Consider the following 20,207-nt stretch of genomic DNA (forward strand, 5'->3'; position numbering starts at 1 on the left):
AGCCCACAGTTTCCAGTCAATGCAGATGCTCAAGGGTAAAGAGGAGCCAGAAGGTGCCCAGGGTCATGCACCAGGTCCAGGGGCAGGGCCAGGATACGGACCTGGAGAGGCAGCCTACCCCACCCCACCATACCCTGCTTTCTCCCTGGGCCAGCCTTTCAGATTGCAGGGGCCCAGACCTGGCTTCTCACTGAAACCTCTGCCCACATTAGCTGAGGCCAGGGGACCATGAGATCTGAAGGGGTAGGGCTGCACTGGAAGGCCCCCTCACCCAGGCACTAAGCCTCCTGACCTGTGCTTGCTCTGTCCTCTTAGGACTGAAAGCGTCCTGGCACCTCAACCCTGGCCAGCAAGAAACTTCCTCTGTGACAGAGACCATCTGGATTTCTCTGTCAGGGACACTGAGACCCAAAGAGGTCTCAGAGCTGGTGAATGGGGAGCTGGGATTAGAACCCCAATGCTCTGCCTCCCCAAACCACCCAAGTACCAGGAAATGAGAGGTGATGACCCCAGCTCTCCCAGTGGATAAGCAGGCAGGCCCAGAGAGAGATAAATAAGGCCTTTATATACAGAGAAGCATGACAGAGTGGGAGCGGGTGGGCTGGTGGCAGCAGCAGTGGTCTGGGCAGGGGGGCTGGGCCGGCAGGGCCCTGTCAGTGGGAGAAGATGCCCCGGAAGCGGGCCTTGTCCTCCTCGTCCTTCTGCCGGATCCGCGCCTCGAGAGCCCGCAGCTCGCGACTCACGATGGGCGCCAGGGCCGGGTCCAGCTCCAGCACCTTGGCAAAGTCAGCCTGGGCCTCCTGGGCATTCCACACTGCCGCGTGGGCCTTGCCCCGCTTGAAGTAGGCCTTGACGTTGTCTGCGGGGGGTACCAGTGGGCAGGAGGCCCACAAGGGCATGAGGGGGGGACCAGCCAGCTGCTTCTGGCACCAAGGGCCCATGATGGGACGGAGCCCTCCCGACCTGAGGATGCCATCCCCACCCCGTGATGCCACGCATACCTCGTGGGCACCGCAGGGCCCACGGAGTTCAGAATGGGGGTGGACATTAAAGGCTCGGTTCTGGGCCCCAGTCATGGTGACAGAGCAGGCCACTCCCCTGCCCGCCCTGGCGCCCCAGGGCCCAGCACTCACCATCATACTTATTGAGGATGGAGGAGCAGTGGTCCAGCACTTCGTAATATTCTTCGGCCACCAGCTTACACTGACAGTAGTTGAGCAGCAGTGGCGTGATCTGCTGATCCAGCTGAATCCAGTCAGGGGACCCAGGCTGTTCCTGGGGGTTTGGGGGCAGGAAGACGGCAAAGGATGCTGAAACCTGGGCTCCCTCACCCCCTCCACTCACCCACCACAGCCTCAGGCAGCACCTTCATTTGAAGGTTCTTGAGGCAGGCGATGGCGTCGTAGTACTTGGCGGCGGCCTCCTTCACGTGGCCCTCGCGGTACAACCGGTTGCCCTCCTGGTGGATGACTGGCACTGCCTTTACCTTCTCCTCGTCCGTCATGGCCCACGGGTCCTGCTGGTACGTGCCAGGGTTCTCCACCTGCCAGGGCGGAGGCCAGGTCAGGGCCCGGGGCCAGCCGCGGGGCTGACCGCATCCGGGACCCCGGATACTGGAAGCAGAATCGCTTGCTCACTCACTGACCATTCAATAAACATTTATGTGGCATCTCCTACATGCCCAGCATTGTGCCAGGTTCTAGAAACGAGATGATGGGGATCCCCGCCCTCGCAGAGGCCTGAAGGCAGGGGAGGGGCCCCGGGGGGGGACACCCAAGGGGACTGCCAGGCGTCCCTGTCCCTGCCCTGCCCCAATCCCCCAACTGGCCCTGAGCCTACCCACTGTGGGCCAGCAGCACCCTTGAAGCTGGGCCGTGGGGGGTCTGGCGAGGGGCCTCTCACCTTTAGCATCTCGATGTCGAAGATGAGAGGCTGGGGCTTCTGCTGCAGAGCGTCCAGGTCGGCGTGGCCCAGGGAACTGTGCTCGTGCATCTGCGCGATGCCGCAGCAGTGCCGCTGGCCCTCCAGGGGGTCCTTGCCCGCGGCGATGTTCCGCAGACTCTTGGCCACCAGCGGATACAGGACCACATGCTGCAGGAGGATGAGTGGGCACCAGGGGCTCTGTCACCGTGGGCTGGCTACAGATGGGCCCAAGAGGCCCGGTGCCCTGCCCCATCGCTATCCAACAAAGGACTCCTCAGCCTGCCACCTCTACCCCAGTGCAGGTCTCAGGTCCCGCCATGCTTCTTGGCCACCAAACTGAGCCAAGCACCTGCCCCTCCCACTCCCCACAAACACACACTCCCACTGTCCCCAGCTCCCCTGTCCTTCCAGGCCCAGTGGAATTCTTACCTCTTCCTCCCCTCCTTCTCCCGGAGCACTGAGGGTCCCTCCGCATTCTGTTCCCGGCCTCTGTCTCTCCTGCCCCACCCCACCCCCTTTTCAGGGTCCATCTCAGAGCTGGGTTCAGGACAGCAAGGTCCAAACCCTCGGCGGAGACCCTCAGGCATAGGGAACATCCACTGGGACGGCGGGAGCCAGGCTACCCCCAGCCCAGTCTAACCAGCTCCTCTCTCCGAGCCTGTTGTCTGCATGGGCCAGACTGCTCAGCTACCGTGCCTCCAGCCAGCAGCCATGCCCTGAGTCTTGGCCCACATTGGGCATCTTGAAGCTAAGGTAACCAGGCCCAATCGCTGACCTCAAGTAGCTTAGACACAGACAGAGGACCAGATCCAGGCCATGCAGAGCACGAGGGGCTGGAGGACCCAGCAGAGGGGTTCGAGTCAACTACCAGTCGTCAAGGAAGGCTTCCTGGAGGTGGTGACCCTGGAACTCAGTTTGAAGCAGGAGGGAGGATCTTGGTCAAGAAGAAGATAGAAACACAGGGAGGTGGATGGGAGGGAGAGACGGGCAGGGGCCGGACCCTGCAGGGCCGTGTGGGCATCTATCGCTTAAGCGGTAGCTGGCCAGCGACCAGGAGCCAGAGGGGTTTGAAGCAAGGAGCCAGAAGGGTCACGGCATTTGAGAACCGGTCCCAGCTGCAGCCTGGCTAATGGGGAGGAAAAGACGGAATAGGGGCCGGGGTGCCTGTGTCCTGGTGCTGTGGGGCCCTGGAGGGGGTCGGGGTGGCCTGGCCAGGGCAAAGGCCCTGGGATGGGGTGTGGGGCGCCCCCGGGCAGCCCGCCGCCGAGCGCGGGAGCTCAGGTACCTTGACGTCGCAGCGGAACTGGGCGATCTCCCCCTCCCGCATGGTGCACACGATGGTCTCCCACACGGGCAGCTTGAACTTCTTGCCCATGATGAGCTCCATGGGCTTGCCGCGCAGCCGGCTGTCGTCCAGCACGGCGCCCTCCTCGTCACTGCGCAGAGTCCGGTAATGGAACGTGGCCTGCAGGTCGCATGTGGGATCAGGCAAGGGCACAGCCCTCCCCGCCACCCAAGGACAAGCGCAGCTCACAGCCTGCGGGTGCCACGGGCGACAGGGCTCACCACCCGACCTCACACCGGGCTTTGCCACCCAGGTGAGGATCCTGTCGCAGAGAAGGAAGCGGGTGGACGGGCCGGGCTGGGGGCCGAGAAGCCTGGCTCCGATCGTTCTTTCTTTTTTTTTTCTTTTTTTTTTTTTTTGTCTTTTGTCTTTTTTGTTGTTGTTGTTGCTATTTCTTGGGCCGCTCCCGAGGCATATGGAGGTTCCCAGGCTAGGGGTTGAATCGGAGCTGCAGCCACCGGCCTACGCCAGAGCCACAGCAACGCGGGATCCGAGCCTTGTCTGCGACCTACACCACAGCTCACGGCAACGCGGGATCGCTAACCCACTGAGCAAGGGCAGGGATCGAACCCGCAACCTCATGGTTCCTAGTCGGATTCGTTAACCACTGCGCCACGACGGGAACTCCCCAATCGTTCTTTCAACAAATATTCACTGAGCACCTACTACAGGCCTGAGCTCTGTGCTAGGCCCAGCCGTAAACAAAACAGACAATACTGCCCGCCCCCGTGGGGTCACACGGAACTTCTACAGGAAAGAGAGGGTCCACAAGCAAAACACGCCTCACGAGGTGGAGCGAAGTGCTGTGGGCCAGAGAACAAAAGGCAGGAGTTCCCGTCATGGCGCAGCGGAAATGAATCCATGAGGTTGCGGGTTCAATCCCTGGCCTCGCTCAGTGGGTTAAGGATCCGGCATTGCTGTGGCTGTGATGTAGGCCGGCAACTGTAGCTCCAATTTGGCTCCTAACCTGGGAAGCTCCATATGCCACGGGGAAACCCCCCAAAAAAAGAAGAAGAAAAAAAAGAAAATGCAGTGGGGCAAGGCAGGGTGAGCTGGAGTGGGGGTGGGGTCTCTGCCAGGGCAACATTGAAGCAGCGATCTGAAGGGAGGAGTAAGCCAGGCAGATGCAGCTTTAGGAAGCAGGGGGGGGCGGTGTCACAGGCCAAAAGAGCAGCAGGTGCCAGAGCCCTACAGAGGGGTGGTGTGTGGGCTGTTCAGGAAGCGGGAGGGCAAGGTAGCAGAAGCAGAGTGATCGAGGGGGTGGGGTGATGCATTTCGGGCTCACTGGTGGGTAGGGAGGGCCCCCCACAGGGCCTGCAGGCTGGGTGAGGACTTTGAGAGGGGAGGTGCCCAGGTTGGGGGCTGGACCCAGCAGAGGAGGGACACTCGCTGCCGTGGGTTCTGCTGCTACTGCGGTGAGAACAGGCTGGAGAGGAGGGAGGACAGAAGCAGGAAGGTGAGTTAGGAGGGTCCTGCAATAACCCAGGGGAGAGACGACGGTCTGGACCAGAGCTGTAATGTGAGAAGGGGTCAGACTGTGGGTATGCACCCTGAGCATCCGCTGTGGGATGTGAGAGGATGGAGGTTGCCATGGACACTGGGAGGTCTTTGGCCTGAGCACCCAGAAGGTTGGAGGTGCCCTTAACCGAGATGGGGGAGCAGGTTGAGTCTGAGTTGCCAACGAGACATCCAGGTGGAGGTGGTGAGCAGGGAACTGGATAATCAAGTTCAAGGGAGCAGTAAGGCTAGAGATATACCATGGGGAGTGGTCCAGGCATGGAGAGTTTTTTTAAAGACAGGAGCCTGGATGAAATTATCTCAGGGTGAGTGAAGAGAGGTCTAAAGACTGAACACTCAGAGTTCCTGTGGCTCCAAGGGTTAAGGAGCCAGCGTTGTCACTGCAGTGGAGTGGGTTTGATCTCTGGCCTGGGAACCTCCCCCATGCCTTGGGCACAGCAGGAAAAAAAAAGACAAAAACCAAAGCCTCGACAGGATATGGTTAGAGGCGCCCACGCTCTTCACCGCCACGCCATGCCACTCCTCTGAACCCCATTTCCGCATCAGTAAAATGCAGTCAACAATAGCACCTACCCTACACTGTGAGAATGAAAGAAAATAAACTTGTCAAGCATTTAGCCTGGTGCTCATGTGAGCCCTCCATCAACACAGGGGGTGGGTTCCTTAATTTACCCAGCCCTCTTCTTTGGTGTCATTGGCGGTAGGGCTTCGCTATTTTTACAGTGTTCTCTCCATGTGGTGTCTGTTCCCTCCAGCAGCTCCCTTGCCAGGACCTCTTTCAAGCCCCAAAGCCCCCAGCTGGTGGGGGAATCCGCCCACATCCACATCCCTTCTTTCCACTCAGGAAGGTCCTTCTTAGTATCACTGATCACTAGAGCTACGCAGCTCTGCCCTCGGAGCACTCATATGGGGACAGGCTGGGATCTTCACCTGCCCGATCCGAGCATAGCTCTGCCCAGGAAACATGCCCTCATTGATGGCAGCTCTTACTTTTGGTGTCCCCAGTATTTTTTAAATGTTAAACCGTTCTAGTCATCAACGAGGTATGTCACTTCAGTTATTTTGGGGGCTGGCATCGTTACGCATTTGCTCAATTTTCATGTCCTGTGTGACGGCTCTGCTGGGCACAGGGCTACCCCCAGGAAGCTCCCTGCTCTACAGACAAGTGGCATCGGAGAAAGGCCCTCCAGGAGGAGGGAACTGCATGACCAGAAGCAAGGAAGCCTGGAGATGTACATTGTTTGAGGGAAGGGGCTGGAGAGGCTGAAGCCGGGGCCCTGGATGTACCAAGGAGGAAGCTAGGAGGTTCTTTACTTCCCAGCCCTTATCTGTCCCTAGCGATGACAGGTAGAGCAGGTGGAAAGCTGCCCAAAGGCTTCTGATTTGGCAGACCTGACCTCTGGGCCTGTTCTCTGGGTTTGTGCGCCCCAGGGCCTCAGTTTTCCCATCTAAGCAATGGGAGCTGGTCTGTGTTTTCAGAAGGGCCTTCCATCTATAAAAGATCTTGAACCTTGCAACCCAGGGGCCCCTCCCAGAGCCTGGGTTTCCTGTTTAGGGTCTTATCCAGCTCTGGGTCTGCGCAATCAACGAGGTCAACCCCCCCCCCTCCTACAACCAGTGTGCGATGACGGACGGCCTCCCGGACCAATGCGGTACACAGCGAAGCCAGGGGGCGGGGCAGACGCACATCCGAACTCACCCTCTACTTAAATCTAGACCAACCAGCGTCGAGCTCGGCATGTGCGCGGTAGGGTCACCGACCACTGCTATCTGAGCATGCGCAATCTCTCGCCTAAGGCCTCCTCCCGCCTCGCATGCGCAGCGCGCCGCGGTCGGATTGAGGGGAGAAGGGAAGACACGAACCTTGGTTCCATCCTTAAAGTCAGGGAGCTCTCCTCGGCCCTCCTGTATCACACGCTTTTGGATCCCGTCCTCCCGGAGTCTTGCGATGATATCCGCCATCCTCCTTCCCCGCTGCTCTCTTTCGGCAACTTCCGGACTCGCTCGGCAGCTTCCGGACCTGCTTCGGCAACTTCTAGCACTTCGGCAACTTCCGAGCTGGCGCCATTTTGGCTGAGGGCAGACGCCAAAAAGGGCCCGAACGTGGAGGCGGACGGTGATTGGTTCTCTGTGCGGCGCTGAGCGCGCGGGTCCAATCGGGGGCGGGGCCTAAGACGGTCCAAGGGGAGGGCCCGGGCCTGTCAGAAAGGCGGGGTTGGAGTCCGCCCCGCGGGGCGAGGGCGTCCCTAACAATTATGTCATTGAACTGATTTCCAGAGGGCCCTCCCACGTGGCCGTGAGCCACTCCATTTAAAGTAGTAGAAGTATAAGAGCATTAGGGAGCTGGAATGGGGCGAGGGGAGCTCGACCGTAACGCCACCCCCTAAAACTACTATTTTCGGGTATTCCTTTCTAGGCTTTCCTTTCTTTGAGCATATCTAGCACCATAGTCGTGACTTTTGGGTCCTGGATGTTCCTCTTTGACAAAAGAAGTGGATAGGCGTTCCCAGTTGTGGCTCAACGGTAAGGAACCCGCCTAGTATCCATGATGTGGGTTCGGTCCCCGGCCACGCTCTATGGGTTCAGGATCTGGTGCTGCTGCAAGCTGCCGTGTAGATCGCAGACCCGGCTGGGATTTGGAGGCGGTTGTGGGTGGGCCTGCAGCTGCAGCTCTCTTTTGACACCCTAGCCTGGGAACTTCCTTATGGGGGGGCGCCCTAAAATAAACAAAGTAGGCATAAGAAGGAGGGGGAAGGAGGGTTTCAGTAGCCCTGTGAGAATCACTCCCATGCTCCCCAAGAGACAGCTCCTTGAGGGGTCTAGGGTGGGTGTGTCCTCACATAGTAGGTGTCTGACACATAGTAGGTGCCTGGTGAATATCAGAAAGTACATGAATGATAGAAATGAGGTACTGCGGGAGCTAAGACAGCATTTTTCTCTCTGGTTCTGTCTTCTCTCTGGCTCTGGTGATTGGCTGTGAAGAATGGCTGCTATAAGAATCTTCTCCCCTCCCCTTTTTTAAAAAATCTTTTTAGGGCCACACCAGAGGCATATGGAGGTTCCCAAGCTAGGGTCGAATCGGAGCTGTAGCTGCCTGCCTACATGATAGCCACAGCAACGCCAGATCTGAGCCGTGTCTGCAACCTACACCACAGCTCATGGCAATGCCGGATCCTTATCCCAGGGATCGAACCTTCGTCCTCATGGATGCTAGTCAGATTCACTTCTGCTGAGCCACGACGGGAACGCCTCTTTTCCCACTTTTGAAGTTTAGGTCACCAAATAAAGGGACCGTTTTAGGGCCTGTCTTCATCCCATCCTCATAACCATGAAAAATCACTGTCCGTCCCCTTTGACCAGCATGCTAAGGGCCTCAGATATTTATAGTGGTTCATTTCCCACAAGAAGTCCCCTGGGAGAGGCAGAACATCTGGGGTGAAAGGGAAACATGCTTTGTTTGTTTTTTGCTTTTGTTTTTTGCCCACACAGGAAGTTCTACAGGCAAGTTCTGCCAAATCTGAAGCAACAAGTAGTTTGTATCTTACACAGATTGTCCCGGAAAATGGAAAAAGAGAGAACGCCAACCAACAAGTTTTATGAGGCTAGTTTCATTTTATTTCCTGAACCAGATAAGGATACCATAAACCAAGAAAAGCATACACTCATTTTGCTCATATAGGTCTGAAAAACCCTAGAGGAATGTTAAGCTGATTGAATCCACTGGTATATATAAAAATGTGTCCATATGCTAAGTGAATGTCATTCGCAAAAAGACACATGCTACGTGATTCCATTTATACGAGGAACCTAGAGTAGTCGAGTTCATAGACAAAGTTGTAGAGTGAGAGGAGGGAGGGAAATACCAAGTTTTGTCCTGGAATACAAAGAAGTCCTGGAGACCGGCTGTACAATGCTGTGAACATAGCGGGCGCGATGGAACTACGCACTTCAAAATGTTCAAGATAGGAGTTCCTGCCGTGGCTCAGGGGTAAGGAACCCAACCCCAGTGGGTTAAGGATCCAGCGTTGCCATGATCTGTGTGGTAGGCCAGAGACTCTGCTCGGATCTGGCATTGCTGTGGCTTCAGCACAGGCCTGCAACTAGAGCTCCAATTCAACTCCTAGCCTAGGAACGTCCATATGCCGTGGGTGTGGCCCTTAAAAAAAAAAAAAAAAGTTTGATAGTAAATTTTATGTTATATGTATTTTACCACAAAAATTTCAATTTTTTTTTTCAAAAAAAAAAAAAAAATCCCCAAATCAAGTAGGACTCATTCCAAGAAAGTAAGAAAGGTTTAACATTAGAAACCTCCAGTACTGTGATTCATCATTTCAGCGAACTAAAGGAGAAAACTCGTATGATCATCTCAAAATATGCAGAAAAAGCATTTGACAAAGCTTGTGTTGGTGACTATTCAAAACTCACAGTTAGGAAAAAAGAGGAAGATTCTCAGGTTGACAAAAGCCATCTGCAATTCAGTGTGATAGAAGAAGCATTCACATTCCCTTCAAGAGCAGGAACGAAATAAGGAGGGGTCTCTATGAATGGTGCTCTTTCGAAAAGTATTAGAAGTCCCGGCCAAAGCACTAAACCAAGAAAAAGAAATGAGTCACTGTATCTGCATAGAAAATCCAGCAGAATCTACAGACAATTTTAACAAATCAGGACTTCCCATGTGGCTCAGAACATAATTACTCGGCGTTGCTTCTACCATGGCTGTGGCTCGACCCCTAGCCTGGGAACTTCCATGTGCTGCAGGTGCGGCCACTTGTTAAAAACACAAAAAACAAATCAGAGTTCAGCAATATTAAAGGCGTATAAGCTAAGCTACCCCAAATCAATAACACTCTTAACACTATCCATAGCCCACCCCAAAATGCAGTAGAAAATAAAGAGACACTCCAAAGAGCAATAAGGAGCTCCTGCTGTGGCTCAGAGATTTAAGAACCCAACGTAGAGATGAGGTGTGTTCAATCCCCGGCCTGGGAACTTCCATGTGCTGTGGGTGTGGCCCACACACACATTTTAAAAAAGAACAATAAAATTCAAAGTATTTAGGAAATAGAAAACACAGCCCACAACTTTTGGAGAAAAAAAAATTTTTTTTTCTTTTTAGGGCCGTGCCTGAGGCCTATGGAAGTTCCTAAGCTGGGGGTCAAATCCCAGCTGCAGCTGCCGGCCTACCCCACAGCCACGGCAACGCTGGATCTTGAACTCACTCATCGAGGCCAGGGATCAAACCCACATCCTCATGGACACTTGTTGGGTTCATTTCTGCTGGCCACAACAGAAACGCCATAGAAAAAAACTTTTTAAGAACATAAGAGATGCACTGAAGTGACAGACCTTGTTAATAACTAGAACAGTTTAACATTTAAAGCTGCAGTTTATCCTGAAATTAATCTGGAAGTTAAATGAAACCCCAGAGAAAATTAGGAGGATTTTTCTTTTCTTTTTTTTCTTTCTTTCTTTTTTTTTTTTTTTTTTTTGCTGTGCCTGTGGCATGTAAAATTTCCTGGGCTAGGGACCGAAGCTGAGCCACAGCTGTAACAATGATCCTTAACTGGCTGCACCACCAGGGAACTCCTGGGAAGATTTTTGAAGTATATTTTTGTAATATTTCTGTAGAATAAAGGTCCATGAGAAGCTAGGCTAAATCAAGTTTGAAAAAGATGACCAAAATAGCAGACTTGCCCTGCCATGGGAAACCACACCACAAACCACAGTAAAACAAAACAAAACAAAACAAAAACAGCACATGATACTGGCTGAGAATTAGTGAAGTAGACCAAAGGAACCAAAGGTAAAGCTTAAAACAGATATACATATTGACAACAATATTGGTTTTTGTTTGTTTGTTTTTTGTTTTTGCTTTTTAGGGCCGCACTTGTGGCACATGGAAGTTCCCAGGCTAGGGGTCCAATTGGAGCTACAGCTGCCAGTCTACACCACAGCCACAGCAAGGCGGGATCTGAGCCACGTCTTCGACCTCCACCACAGCTCACGGCAATGCCAGATCCTTAACCCACTGAGCGAGGCCAGGGATGGACCCATGTCCTCGTGGATACCAGTCGGATTCGTTTTCCCCTGAGCCCTGGCGGGAACTTCCAGTAACCCTCTTGATATGTGATAAAAGTGGCCCCACAGTTCAGAGGAAGCTGGTTCACTCTACGCTGAAATAAATCTGGATTTCTTTTTCGCACCACATTCAAAGGTAGACCCCATAGGCTTAAGGATCTTACGAATTGTGATAATACCTAACATTGATCAAGTGCTTAGATGGGCCAGGCACCATGTTATGCCTCTCACCATGCACTGACTTGCTTAATCCTAAATTAATGCCGTGAGGACAACTGTCATTACCTCTATCTGAAAAATGAGGAACCAGGCACCAGGAAGTCATATAACTTGCTCACGGCAAGGCCAGGACTTGAAATGAGTCATGCATGATCAAATCCTGTTTTTATTTGAAATTGGGACATTTCGGACTTCTCTTTGTGGCTCAGCGGTAACGAACCCGACTAGTATCCATGAGGATACGGGTTCGACCCCTGGTCTCGCTCAGTGGATTAAAGGGTCCAGCGTGGCTGCAAGTTGCGGCGTGGGTTCCAAATGAGGCTCGGATCTGGTGTTGCTGTGGCTGTGGTGTAGGCCCTCGGCTATGGCTCCGATTTGACCCCTAGCTTGGGAACCTCCATACGCCATGAAGACCAAAAGTAATAATATTAATAATAATGCATTAAAATCCTTGGCCGGGGAACTTCCATATGCCATGGATTTGGGGGGGAAAAATAAAGGAAAAGCATTAAAATATTATTGATTTTGGAGTTCCCATCATGGCGCAGCAGAAACGAATCCGAGTAGGAACCATGAGGTTTCAGGTTTGATCCCTGGCCTTGATCAGTGCGTTAAGGATCTGACATTGCCATGAGCTGTGGTGTAGGTCGCAGATGCAGCTCAGATCCTGCGTTGCTGTGGTTGTGGCGTAGGCCGGCAGCTACGTTGTGATTTGACCCCTAACCTGGGAACCTCCATATGCCGCAGGCACAGCCCTGAAAAAGACAAAAAAAAAAAAAAAAAAAAAAGACAAAATAAAAATATCCTCTAAAAATATGTATATATATTATTAATTTTTCTTCCTGAGTTTTTGGTGTCCCCTTTCATTTTTCCCCCAAGGGGGATGCCTCATTTCCCTCCCCTAGGCCTGACCTTCCAAGAAGCTAGTGAGCAGGAAGCAGGCAGTTCTGCCCAGAGTCGGTGAACTGGCTCGTCACGACACTTCTATACAGTAAAACCATCAGGCTGACAGAGTAAGATGTTGGAGAATATTTTTGTAATCTCAGGATGAGGGAACACTTCAAACAAGGCTCAGAGAGCACAAACCTGATGGATTTGACTATGTAAAAATAAGAGTTTTTCTTTAATTAAGGTCCCCTTGTTTTTTTAACTTTTTTGCTTTTTAGGACCATACCTCCAGCATATGGAGGTTCCCAGGTTAGGGGGCGAATCAGAGCTGCAGCTGCCTGCCACACCACAGCCACAGCAATGCAGGATCCAAGGCACATCTGTGACCTACACCACGGCTCACGGCAACGCCAGATCCTTGACCCACTGAGCAAGGCCTCATGGTTCCTAGTCGGATTCATTTCTTCTGCGCCATGACAGGAACTCCTCAGGGGTTCTCTTGTGGTGCAGTGGGTTAAGGATCCAGCATTGTCACTGCAGCGGCTGGGGTTGCTGCTGTGGTGAGGGTTTGATCCCTGGCTGGGGAACCCCCATATGCCGTACATGTGGCCAAAATTAATTAATTAATCAATGAAGGGCACCTTAGACAAAGTAAGGAGACAAAGACAGGAGGGAGACACGTGCAACAAGAAAACCTAGCGAGAGGTTAAACCTTAAGCATGTACAGGAGTTCCCGCTATGGGGCAGAGGGCTAAGAATCTAACTGTGGTGGCTCGGGTGCTGTGGAGGAGCAGTTTCCATTCCTGGCCTAGTCCCGTGGGTTAAAGGAGCTGGCGTTGTTGCAGCTGTGGGCAGGCTGCCGCTGTGGCTTCGATCCCTTGCCCAGAAACTTCCATATGCCTCGGGCGAGACCATTCAAAAAAAACCACTTAGATGTATGTGTACAGATGTGTGAATCAGCAGGGACAAGGTAGAAACCCAACAGAAAGAAATGGACACAGGCTATGAATAGGCAGTTTGCAGAAAAGGGGCCGCCGTGGCTGACGAGTGCATGAAGACCTGTTCATAGTCTCCTGTGGTCAGAGACCCCAGGTGGACAGGAGGCACAGCTCGAGAGTCATCAGGTTGGCAAGCCATTAACAAAGCAGGAACACCAAATGCTTAGAGAAAATCAGAACCCGTGTGGTAGGTGTACAAATTGGCACAACCACTCGAGAGACCACTCATGGGAGCTTGTGATGTCAAGGGCCTGGAAGTCCTAATTCCAGAGGGATTTTTCCACAGTCCTAAGGGGATGGTAAAGATGTCACGGCAGCGACGAATGCAGTGGGGGCGCTGAAGCCGAGCTGAGTGTGCGTCATGGGGCGGGCACCAAAAGTGAGACGCTCAACACGGAATGCCATGTGCAGCTAGGAGAAGCAGAAATGAGATGCATGTGGAAAATATTAGTGTTGAGTGTAAAAATGTAGAAGTGCAAACAGAATGAGTTTTATACACGGTGCCATGTTTGTAAATTGCAAGCACATCCACATGGGAGCCAGTGAGCGCCATGCAGAACAGAGGGCCAGGCAGCCTCCAAGGAAGCTGGCTGAGCACACAGATCTGGGGTCCGATGGAAAGGAGCAGGGAGAGGGCAGTGGAGGAGAGGAGGGAAAGTGAATGGACACAACTCAGGGATCTTTCGATGATGTTCGCAAACTGAGAGCAGGACTGACCCAACTCTGTACGTGAGGCCATAAGATGAAGTGGGGTGGGTGGGTGGAGAAGGATGAGTGCCCCTAGAGCTTGGTGGACCTGGGTTCAAATCCCAGTTCTACCACTTGCATGCATTTGGGAGTTGGGCAAAGCACACAGTCTTCCGCAAATATCCACTGAAGATCTACTAGTGCCAAATAACTGTTCTGAGTGTGGCAGACCCAGTAATAAGACAGTGTAAAATCAGCTAATTTTGGAGTTCCCGTTGTGGTTCAGTAGGTTAAGAACCCGACTAGTATCCATGAGAATATGGGTTATATCCCTGGCCTGCCTCAGTGGGTTAGGGACCCAGTATTGCTGCAACCTATGGTGTAGGTCACAGATGCAGCTGGATTCAGCGTTGCTGTGGCCGTGGTATAGCCTGGCAGCTGCGGCTCTGATTCCACTCCTAGCCTGGGAACTTCCATATGCCACAGGTACAGCCCTAAAAACAAAAATAAAATAAAATAAAATAAATTTCTGGTAAGTGCTGTGTGATATGAAGTTGACTTTATTTACTTTTTTGTCTTTTTAGGGTTGTACCCACAGCATGTGGAAGTTCCCAAGCTAGGGGTCAAACTGGAGCTGTAGCTGCCGGCCACAGCCACAGCCACAGCCACACCAGTTCCAGTCACATATGCGAGCTACACCACAGCTCACCAGGTCCTTAACCCACTAAGTGAGGCCAGGGATTGAACCTGAGTCCTCATGGCTACTAGTCCGTTTAACTGCTGAACCACAAAGGGAACTCCGTGAAACTGACTTTATTTTTGCTTTTTAGGGCCACACCCAGGGTATATGGAGGTTCCCAGGCTAGGGGTCGAATCTGAGCTGTAACTGCTAGCCTATGCCACAGTCACAGCCACACCAGATCCAAGCTGCGTCTGCAACCTACACCACAGATCACGGCAACACTGGATCCTTAAACCACTGAGCGATGCCAGGAAGCGAACTGCAACCTCATGGTTCCTAGTCGGCTTCCTTTCCTCTGTGCCACAATGGGACCTCCAAGAGTTCAGATACTATTCTAACCACAGTGAAAAACCAAGGGATGGTTTTATGCAGAGGAGTGACTTGGCAGCATACTTTAAAAAATAAAAAAAAAAGTTTTATTTAAGACTAACTAAGGATCCATTATGTCTAAAAGAGCACTTTAGCTGCTGCTGCGTGGAAACTATATTGGAGGAGAGTACAAGCTACATCTGTACGGCGGCGAGAATCATCCCCGGAGCAGGGCCATGGTGAGTAAGTGTGGGGGAACCGTTCCTAAGAGTCGCCTTGGCACTCGAGGAGCGAGCTGGGATGCGGAAGGCTGGAGCGTAGCAGCCCATCCAAGCCCCGCGTACAGGCCCAGGATTGCGTCCGAGCCGTATCCGCGGTCGCTCGCCTAGGCGGCCGCTGGGCGGCGCCGCGAGTCCAGCTCGAGTCCAGTCCGGACGAGAGGCAGCCCTGCGCACTAGTCAGCTCGGCGCTCGGCAGCTCTAGCCTGCCGAGGGCGGGGCCGTTATGGAAGGGCGGGGCCTCGGCCAGGGCGCCGGACCGTCGGGCAACCTAGACGACAGCACGGGGCGGGGTCTGCGCGCGGGGGCGGGGCCTGGGCGACGCGGGGCCGGCGGGAGCAGATGGCGACGGCGCTGGGCGCCTGAGCGGGCTGGGGCCATGAGCGCCGCCCGGCCCCAGTTCTGCATCGATGACGCCTTCGAACTGTCCCTGGAGGACGCGGGCCCCGGCCCCGAGTCCGGCGGAGTCGCCCGCTTCGGGCCGCTGCACTTCGAGCGCCGGGCCCGGTTCGAGGTGGCCGAGGAGGACAAGCAGTCCCGCCTGCGCTACCAGGTGAAGGGCCCGGCCCACCTCACCCCACACCTGGGTCTGGGCGGACCCCAGGCCGGCCCCCGGAGAATCCCAACTCGGGAGGATCTGATTAGAGGCCTCAGCCGGAGTGGGAGATCGCCTCCCGGACGTGGCCACTGATCCAGATCCCTGCCCAAACTTTCGTAGCTATGATTTCAGTGCCCGGCCACCACTGGAGAGCCCAGAACTCAGATTCGGGAGCTGATACCCCACCCCGAGCTAGAGATCCCATCCTGGATGCCCCACCGATCCTGGGTACTGACGCTCCCTCCCCTTACCCTACAGGACTGGAAGCTCTTCTGTACCAGAACCAAACCTTGTCTATACTCAGGAGCAGTCCCCTGAGCCCCAGGCCAGATAATCTAGGGAGCCAGCACCCCCTCTTCTGTTCTGAAAGTCCCCGTGCCTTCCTCTCCTCCAGAGCCGAGGCCCCCACTCACATGATGAGTCCTGGCGGATGCCTTGCCTCCCGCTAAACTGGAAATGCCCGTTTTCCCAGAGACTCTCCACCAGCTCTAGAATGCTTTTCTTGGAAACCTGGACCAGATTGCTGTGCCCCAAATCTGGAAACTTTTGGCTTGTCCTTCCCTGGCACCCCACATCCAGAGCCTCCATACTGCACCCCTGAAATACCATCCTGACATCTCCACCGTGACTCACAAGCTTGGGAGATCACTGGGCCCTGGGACCCATGCTGGGAGCCCTCCACCAGCCCCTGCGGGCTCCTCCCTGCCAAACCCCCAGCACCCACCTGCTACCAGGGTTTCAGTTTCTGTGAATCATCAAACCCGTTGTTCTTCTCTGGGGAGGGCAGGGCGGAGGGAGTAGCTGTCAAGCGGCCAGGCAAACAGCTGTGTGGGCTGGCTTCCTTCTTCACCAGAGGGGTGTGAGGAAAGGCCTGAACCTCGTAACCCCACTGGGCCCTGTGTTCTGAAATAGAACCTGGAGAACGATGAGGATGGAGCCCAAGCCTCTCCGGAGCCGGATGGGGGAGTCAGCACCAGGTCAGGGCCAGGTGGGGACCCACCCCGAACTCCTAGCCCAGGCCCCTGGCCCCCGCTCAGTCCTCTTCCTTACCTTACTCAGCTCTCATATCCTGTCCTACAAGAGGGGGGCCCTGTCCTGCACCCTACCCTAATGCCAGCCTCACCCCACCCCCAACCAGGCTCTTTATCCTGCAGAAACCCCCAGCCAGGTCTGGCCGCTAGTCAAGTGTCCCACGGGAATCCCTAGCTTGAAATTCCCCAGCCTTCTTCCACCCCCAGTCCTGCAGAAACCCCCAGCCCTTGAATTCCTCTTCACCCCTGATCCCTTAGGGGATCAGTGTCCCCTAATCTTGCAGGAACACCCAGCCCATGTCCCAAAGGGTCCCCTTGCCCCCTCACTGGGCCCACTCGTCCTGCAGAGATTCGGGCCGCACATCCATCCGCAGCTCGCAGTGGTCTTTTAGCACCATCAGCAGCAGCACTCAGCGCTCCTACAATGCCTGCTGCAGGTGAGACCCTGCCCGGTACAGCAGCCGGGCGGGGGAGGGTGGCAGGAGTGGGGGGTGGGAGCAGGGGCTCCTGTCACCTCTTTCACACCCATCCTGCTCTGCTGCCATCCAGCTGGACTCAACACCCTTTGATCCAGAAGAACCGCCGGGTAGTGCTGGCCTCCTTCTTACTCCTCCTGCTGGGGCTGGGTAAGTGGCCCCGAGGGCCCCCTGGGTACCCTGCCTCCCTCCATGAGGGTGCTTTTGTTCAGGTTCTGCATCCCCCTGGTACACCAAGCCTCCCAGAATCCTCAGGAGGCAGCTGGCTGCTGTGACCCCACCCATTTTGCAGGTGAGGAAGCTGAGGCCTTGGGCAGGGCAGGTCAGTCCCTGGTCGCACAGCCAGGAAATTACACATAATTGAAAATGGAACCTGCTTCAGTGCTCCAAACATTTCCGGTTTTTGTTTTGTTTTTTGTTGTGGTTTTTTTTTTTTTTTTTTTTGCCTGTTTAATCCATCCGGGAATAGAGAGTAACAGCCACCATTTATTCTGTCTACTTTGAGCCAGGTTCAGGGCTTACAGGGGTCACCAGCAAGTGAGAGGTAAGGACCATGAGCCAGAACCTCCGTATAGAGGCAGGTGCTTAGGGATATGCCCGTCCCTCAGCCAAGGCCGCAGAGTGCCCTGCCAGCCTGATCCACAGGGCACCCCTCGCCACCCTCCTCTGGAGTCCAAGAGCTGACAGTGGGGTGGGACCTCTCTCCTACCCCCTTTACCCAAGTGGGGAAACGGAGGCCCCCAGCAGGCAGAAAACACAGCCAGATGTTTTCTGACTCCCATGCTCCACATTCTGTGGGGCCGAGGAGTCAGGGCCCCCAGAAAGGGCCTCGGGTAGGGATCAGAGGAGGACCCAACCATGGCAGCTGCCCTCCTCCTCCAGGAATGTCAGAACCCTCAGCCAGAAAGCTGGGTAGCATCCTTGCCTCAGCCCTGGGTGTCTGCCTGCAGGGGAGGGAACTGCCACTTCCCTAACTGCACGCTGGACACAGGACTGGCCACCTGCCTCACCTCATTCTGTTCTCAGCCCCCGACAGGGCAGGCATCGTGACATCCCTGTTCAAAAATAAGGACACAGACTCAGCAGGTGAAAGGTCACAGCTGGCAAGGAGATGAGCTGGGACTTAAACCCACATCAGTGACATTTCCAGGCCTTTCTGTAAAGGGTCTTGGTAGAAATTAGAAAAAGATGCCTCCTTTGAGTGGGCAGAGCCTACAGCCCTAAGCCAGGGTACAGGGAGCGAATTTCAACCCCAGTCATACCATGTTTTGAGCCGCTCTGTGCAGAGCACAAACGACACAACAGTGGCCTTTCAACCCTCTGTGCTGTACCGCACCTCACCCCCCCGCCACTGCAGAGCCCAGCCCCCCAGCTCCCCCCATCCCATGCTCTAACTGGGGACCCAGGACTCTCTGGGTCTGAAAAATTGATCCAGCCATGACCCCCCACCCCCAGCTTCCCCAATGGCCGCTGTCCTTGGCCAAAGCCCACATCCTTCCTCAGGCCTCCAGGCCCTGCCAAACTCCTCAAGCCTGGACTCTTGCCTCTCCAACCTCGCCAAAAGCTGGAAGTTCCTAGAAAGCCCCAAGTTCCCTCTAGACTCTGGGCCTTTGCCAGGCTGTTCCCTCCATCTGGAATACTCCCCTCCCTCTCCGCCTGCCCGATGCCCACAGCCAAGCCTCTGGAGTCAGAGCACCTCCACCTTCCAAATGCAGCCCTGGGCGAGATCCTCCCCCTCTGTGCCTCAGTTCCCGCTTCTGCGAAATGGGGATGATACCTTTCGTGTTCAGTCAAGGTGACAAATACGGTGCTGCCTGTAGCATACTTAGCCCAGAGCCTGGCAGCGCCTGGTAAATGGTCACTACATGGTAATTGCTCCTGCTGCTGCCACCCCTGCTCAGCTTAGATGCTACTGCCTCCAAGAAGCCCTCCCTGCTCCCCCAGGCCAATAGGCTGATCTGGGGTTGTACAGGGGAAAGGCCATGGGGGCAGGGACCTCATCTGCCTTTCCCCAAGGGATTCCCAGTTCCAGGCACTCAGCAGTTAAACAAAAATAAATGTTTGCTGACTGAAAGGCCACACCAAGGGGCAGACAAAACTCCTTTCATAGACATCTCCCAGGGCCTGCCAGCTGCCCTGCTCTGAAAACACAGAGCTTGGTGAGCTTCCCCCGGCGGCTTTCTGCCCAGGGGACAGCTCAGGTGGGGGGACACCATTCCTCGGGCCTCAGCCACGCTGGGGGTTGTGGGTGGAGGCCCCCCACCCTGCCACCAGCTCCTGCCCCCGGCACCTGTCCTCACCCTCGCGGCTCCGTCTGTGTGCAGTGCTGATCCTGACCGGCGTGGGACTGGAGGTGGCCCCCTCGCCAGGTGAGCGCCCCCTCCTACCTAGGCAGGCAGTGCTCGCTCCCCGCTTGGGCCCAGGGGTCCTTGGCAAGCCCTTCCGCCTCCCCCGCGCTCAGCACCCTCCGGGCAGGAAACGACCCCTTTTACCTCGGAGCGTGGGGCTTGCCCAGGCGGCGAGCCCGCGTCCCGCCCGGGAGCCTCCCGCCCTGACCCGCCCCTCCCGCAGGTGTCTCCAGCGCCATCTTCTTCGTGCCCGGCTTCCTGTTGCTGGTCCCGGGAGGTGAGCGCGCGCCCGGCGGGGGCGGGGCGGGGGCGGGGCCCGGGGCGGGGCCGGGCGCTGACAGACCCCGCCCCGCAGTCTACCACGTGATCTTCATCTACTGCGCTGTCAAGGGCCACCGGGGCTTCCAGTTCTTCTACCTGCCCTACTTCGAGAAGTGAGCTGCCGGCGGACGGCGAGGATCCAGCATCGGTTCCGAGGGGCCCCCTGCGGCCTCCTCGCGTTTCCCTAGCGGGGGCGTTCCTGGGGCCCGCGCCCCGCTCCCATTGCCTCATCTCAAGGGAAAAGCCCCTCCCGGACTCTCGAGTCCAGCAGTCCCCTGGAGAGTTTGCTCAGGGAGTTTGGGGCATGTGGGCCTCAGGCCGTTACCCGTATCTAGGAAAGGCTTCCCTTCCCTGCTGCATGCCTTAACTTATTCTCCGGCCCTGGGGCTGCTGGGTTGGTGGTGTTTTGCACTAATAAAAGGGGTGCTTAGTTCCCACCGACAGTTCC

The 20,207-nt window shown here is 55.2% G+C and overlaps 2 protein-coding genes and 1 long non-coding RNA gene across 17 annotated transcripts; 2 read left to right on the forward strand and 1 right to left on the reverse strand.

The window, feature by feature from the left end:
* Positions 1-544: 544 nt before the first annotated feature.
* On the reverse strand, positions 545-6,781 carry AIP (aryl hydrocarbon receptor interacting protein). The gene is made up of 6 exons (XM_003122456.4): positions 6,650-6,781; positions 3,209-3,388; positions 1,903-2,091; positions 1,367-1,543; positions 1,134-1,275; positions 545-859 (listed from the first exon to the last, which is right to left on the reverse strand). The coding sequence occupies exons 1-6, from the start codon at positions 6,746-6,748 to the stop codon at positions 654-656; spliced, it is 993 nt and encodes a 330-aa protein (XP_003122504.1). The 5' UTR covers positions 6,749-6,781; the 3' UTR covers positions 545-653.
* LOC102167294 (uncharacterized) lies at positions 6,765-9,855 on the forward strand. The gene is made up of 3 exons (XR_301565.4): positions 6,765-6,902; positions 7,203-7,309; positions 8,276-9,855. It is a non-coding gene; the product is annotated as an uncharacterized LOC102167294 (long non-coding RNA).
* A 5,441-nt stretch (positions 9,856-15,296) lies between these two features.
* On the forward strand, positions 15,297-20,197 carry TMEM134 (transmembrane protein 134). Of its 15 annotated transcripts, none has more exons than XR_014836769.1 (7): positions 15,297-15,538; positions 16,496-16,571; positions 16,899-17,051; positions 17,164-17,240; positions 19,415-19,459; positions 19,662-19,715; positions 19,794-20,197. XR_014836769.1 is itself a non-coding variant. In XM_085010591.1 (7 exons), exons 3-7 carry the CDS (start codon positions 16,912-16,914, stop codon positions 19,874-19,876), a joined length of 399 nt encoding a protein of 132 aa, XP_084866717.1. In that variant the 5' UTR covers positions 15,297-15,538; positions 16,496-16,571; positions 16,873-16,911; the 3' UTR covers positions 19,877-20,197. The 15 variants fall into 15 exon arrangements, 11 of the variants coding, with proteins under 11 accessions (XP_084866717.1, XP_084866712.1, XP_084866714.1 ...); XR_014836772.1 differs by having other exon boundaries at positions 16,962-17,051; XM_085010591.1 differs by having other exon boundaries at positions 16,873-17,051.
* The last annotated feature ends 10 nt before the right edge of the window (positions 20,198-20,207 follow it).

The sequence above is a fragment of the Sus scrofa genome, chromosome 2, assembly GCF_054392235.1.
Source record: "Sus scrofa isolate SSC_HxYL_T2T_F1_AM1 chromosome 2, Sscrofa_HxYL_maternal_Yorkshire_Landrace_v2.0, whole genome shotgun sequence".
Taxonomy (NCBI): domain Eukaryota; kingdom Metazoa; phylum Chordata; class Mammalia; order Artiodactyla; family Suidae; genus Sus; species Sus scrofa.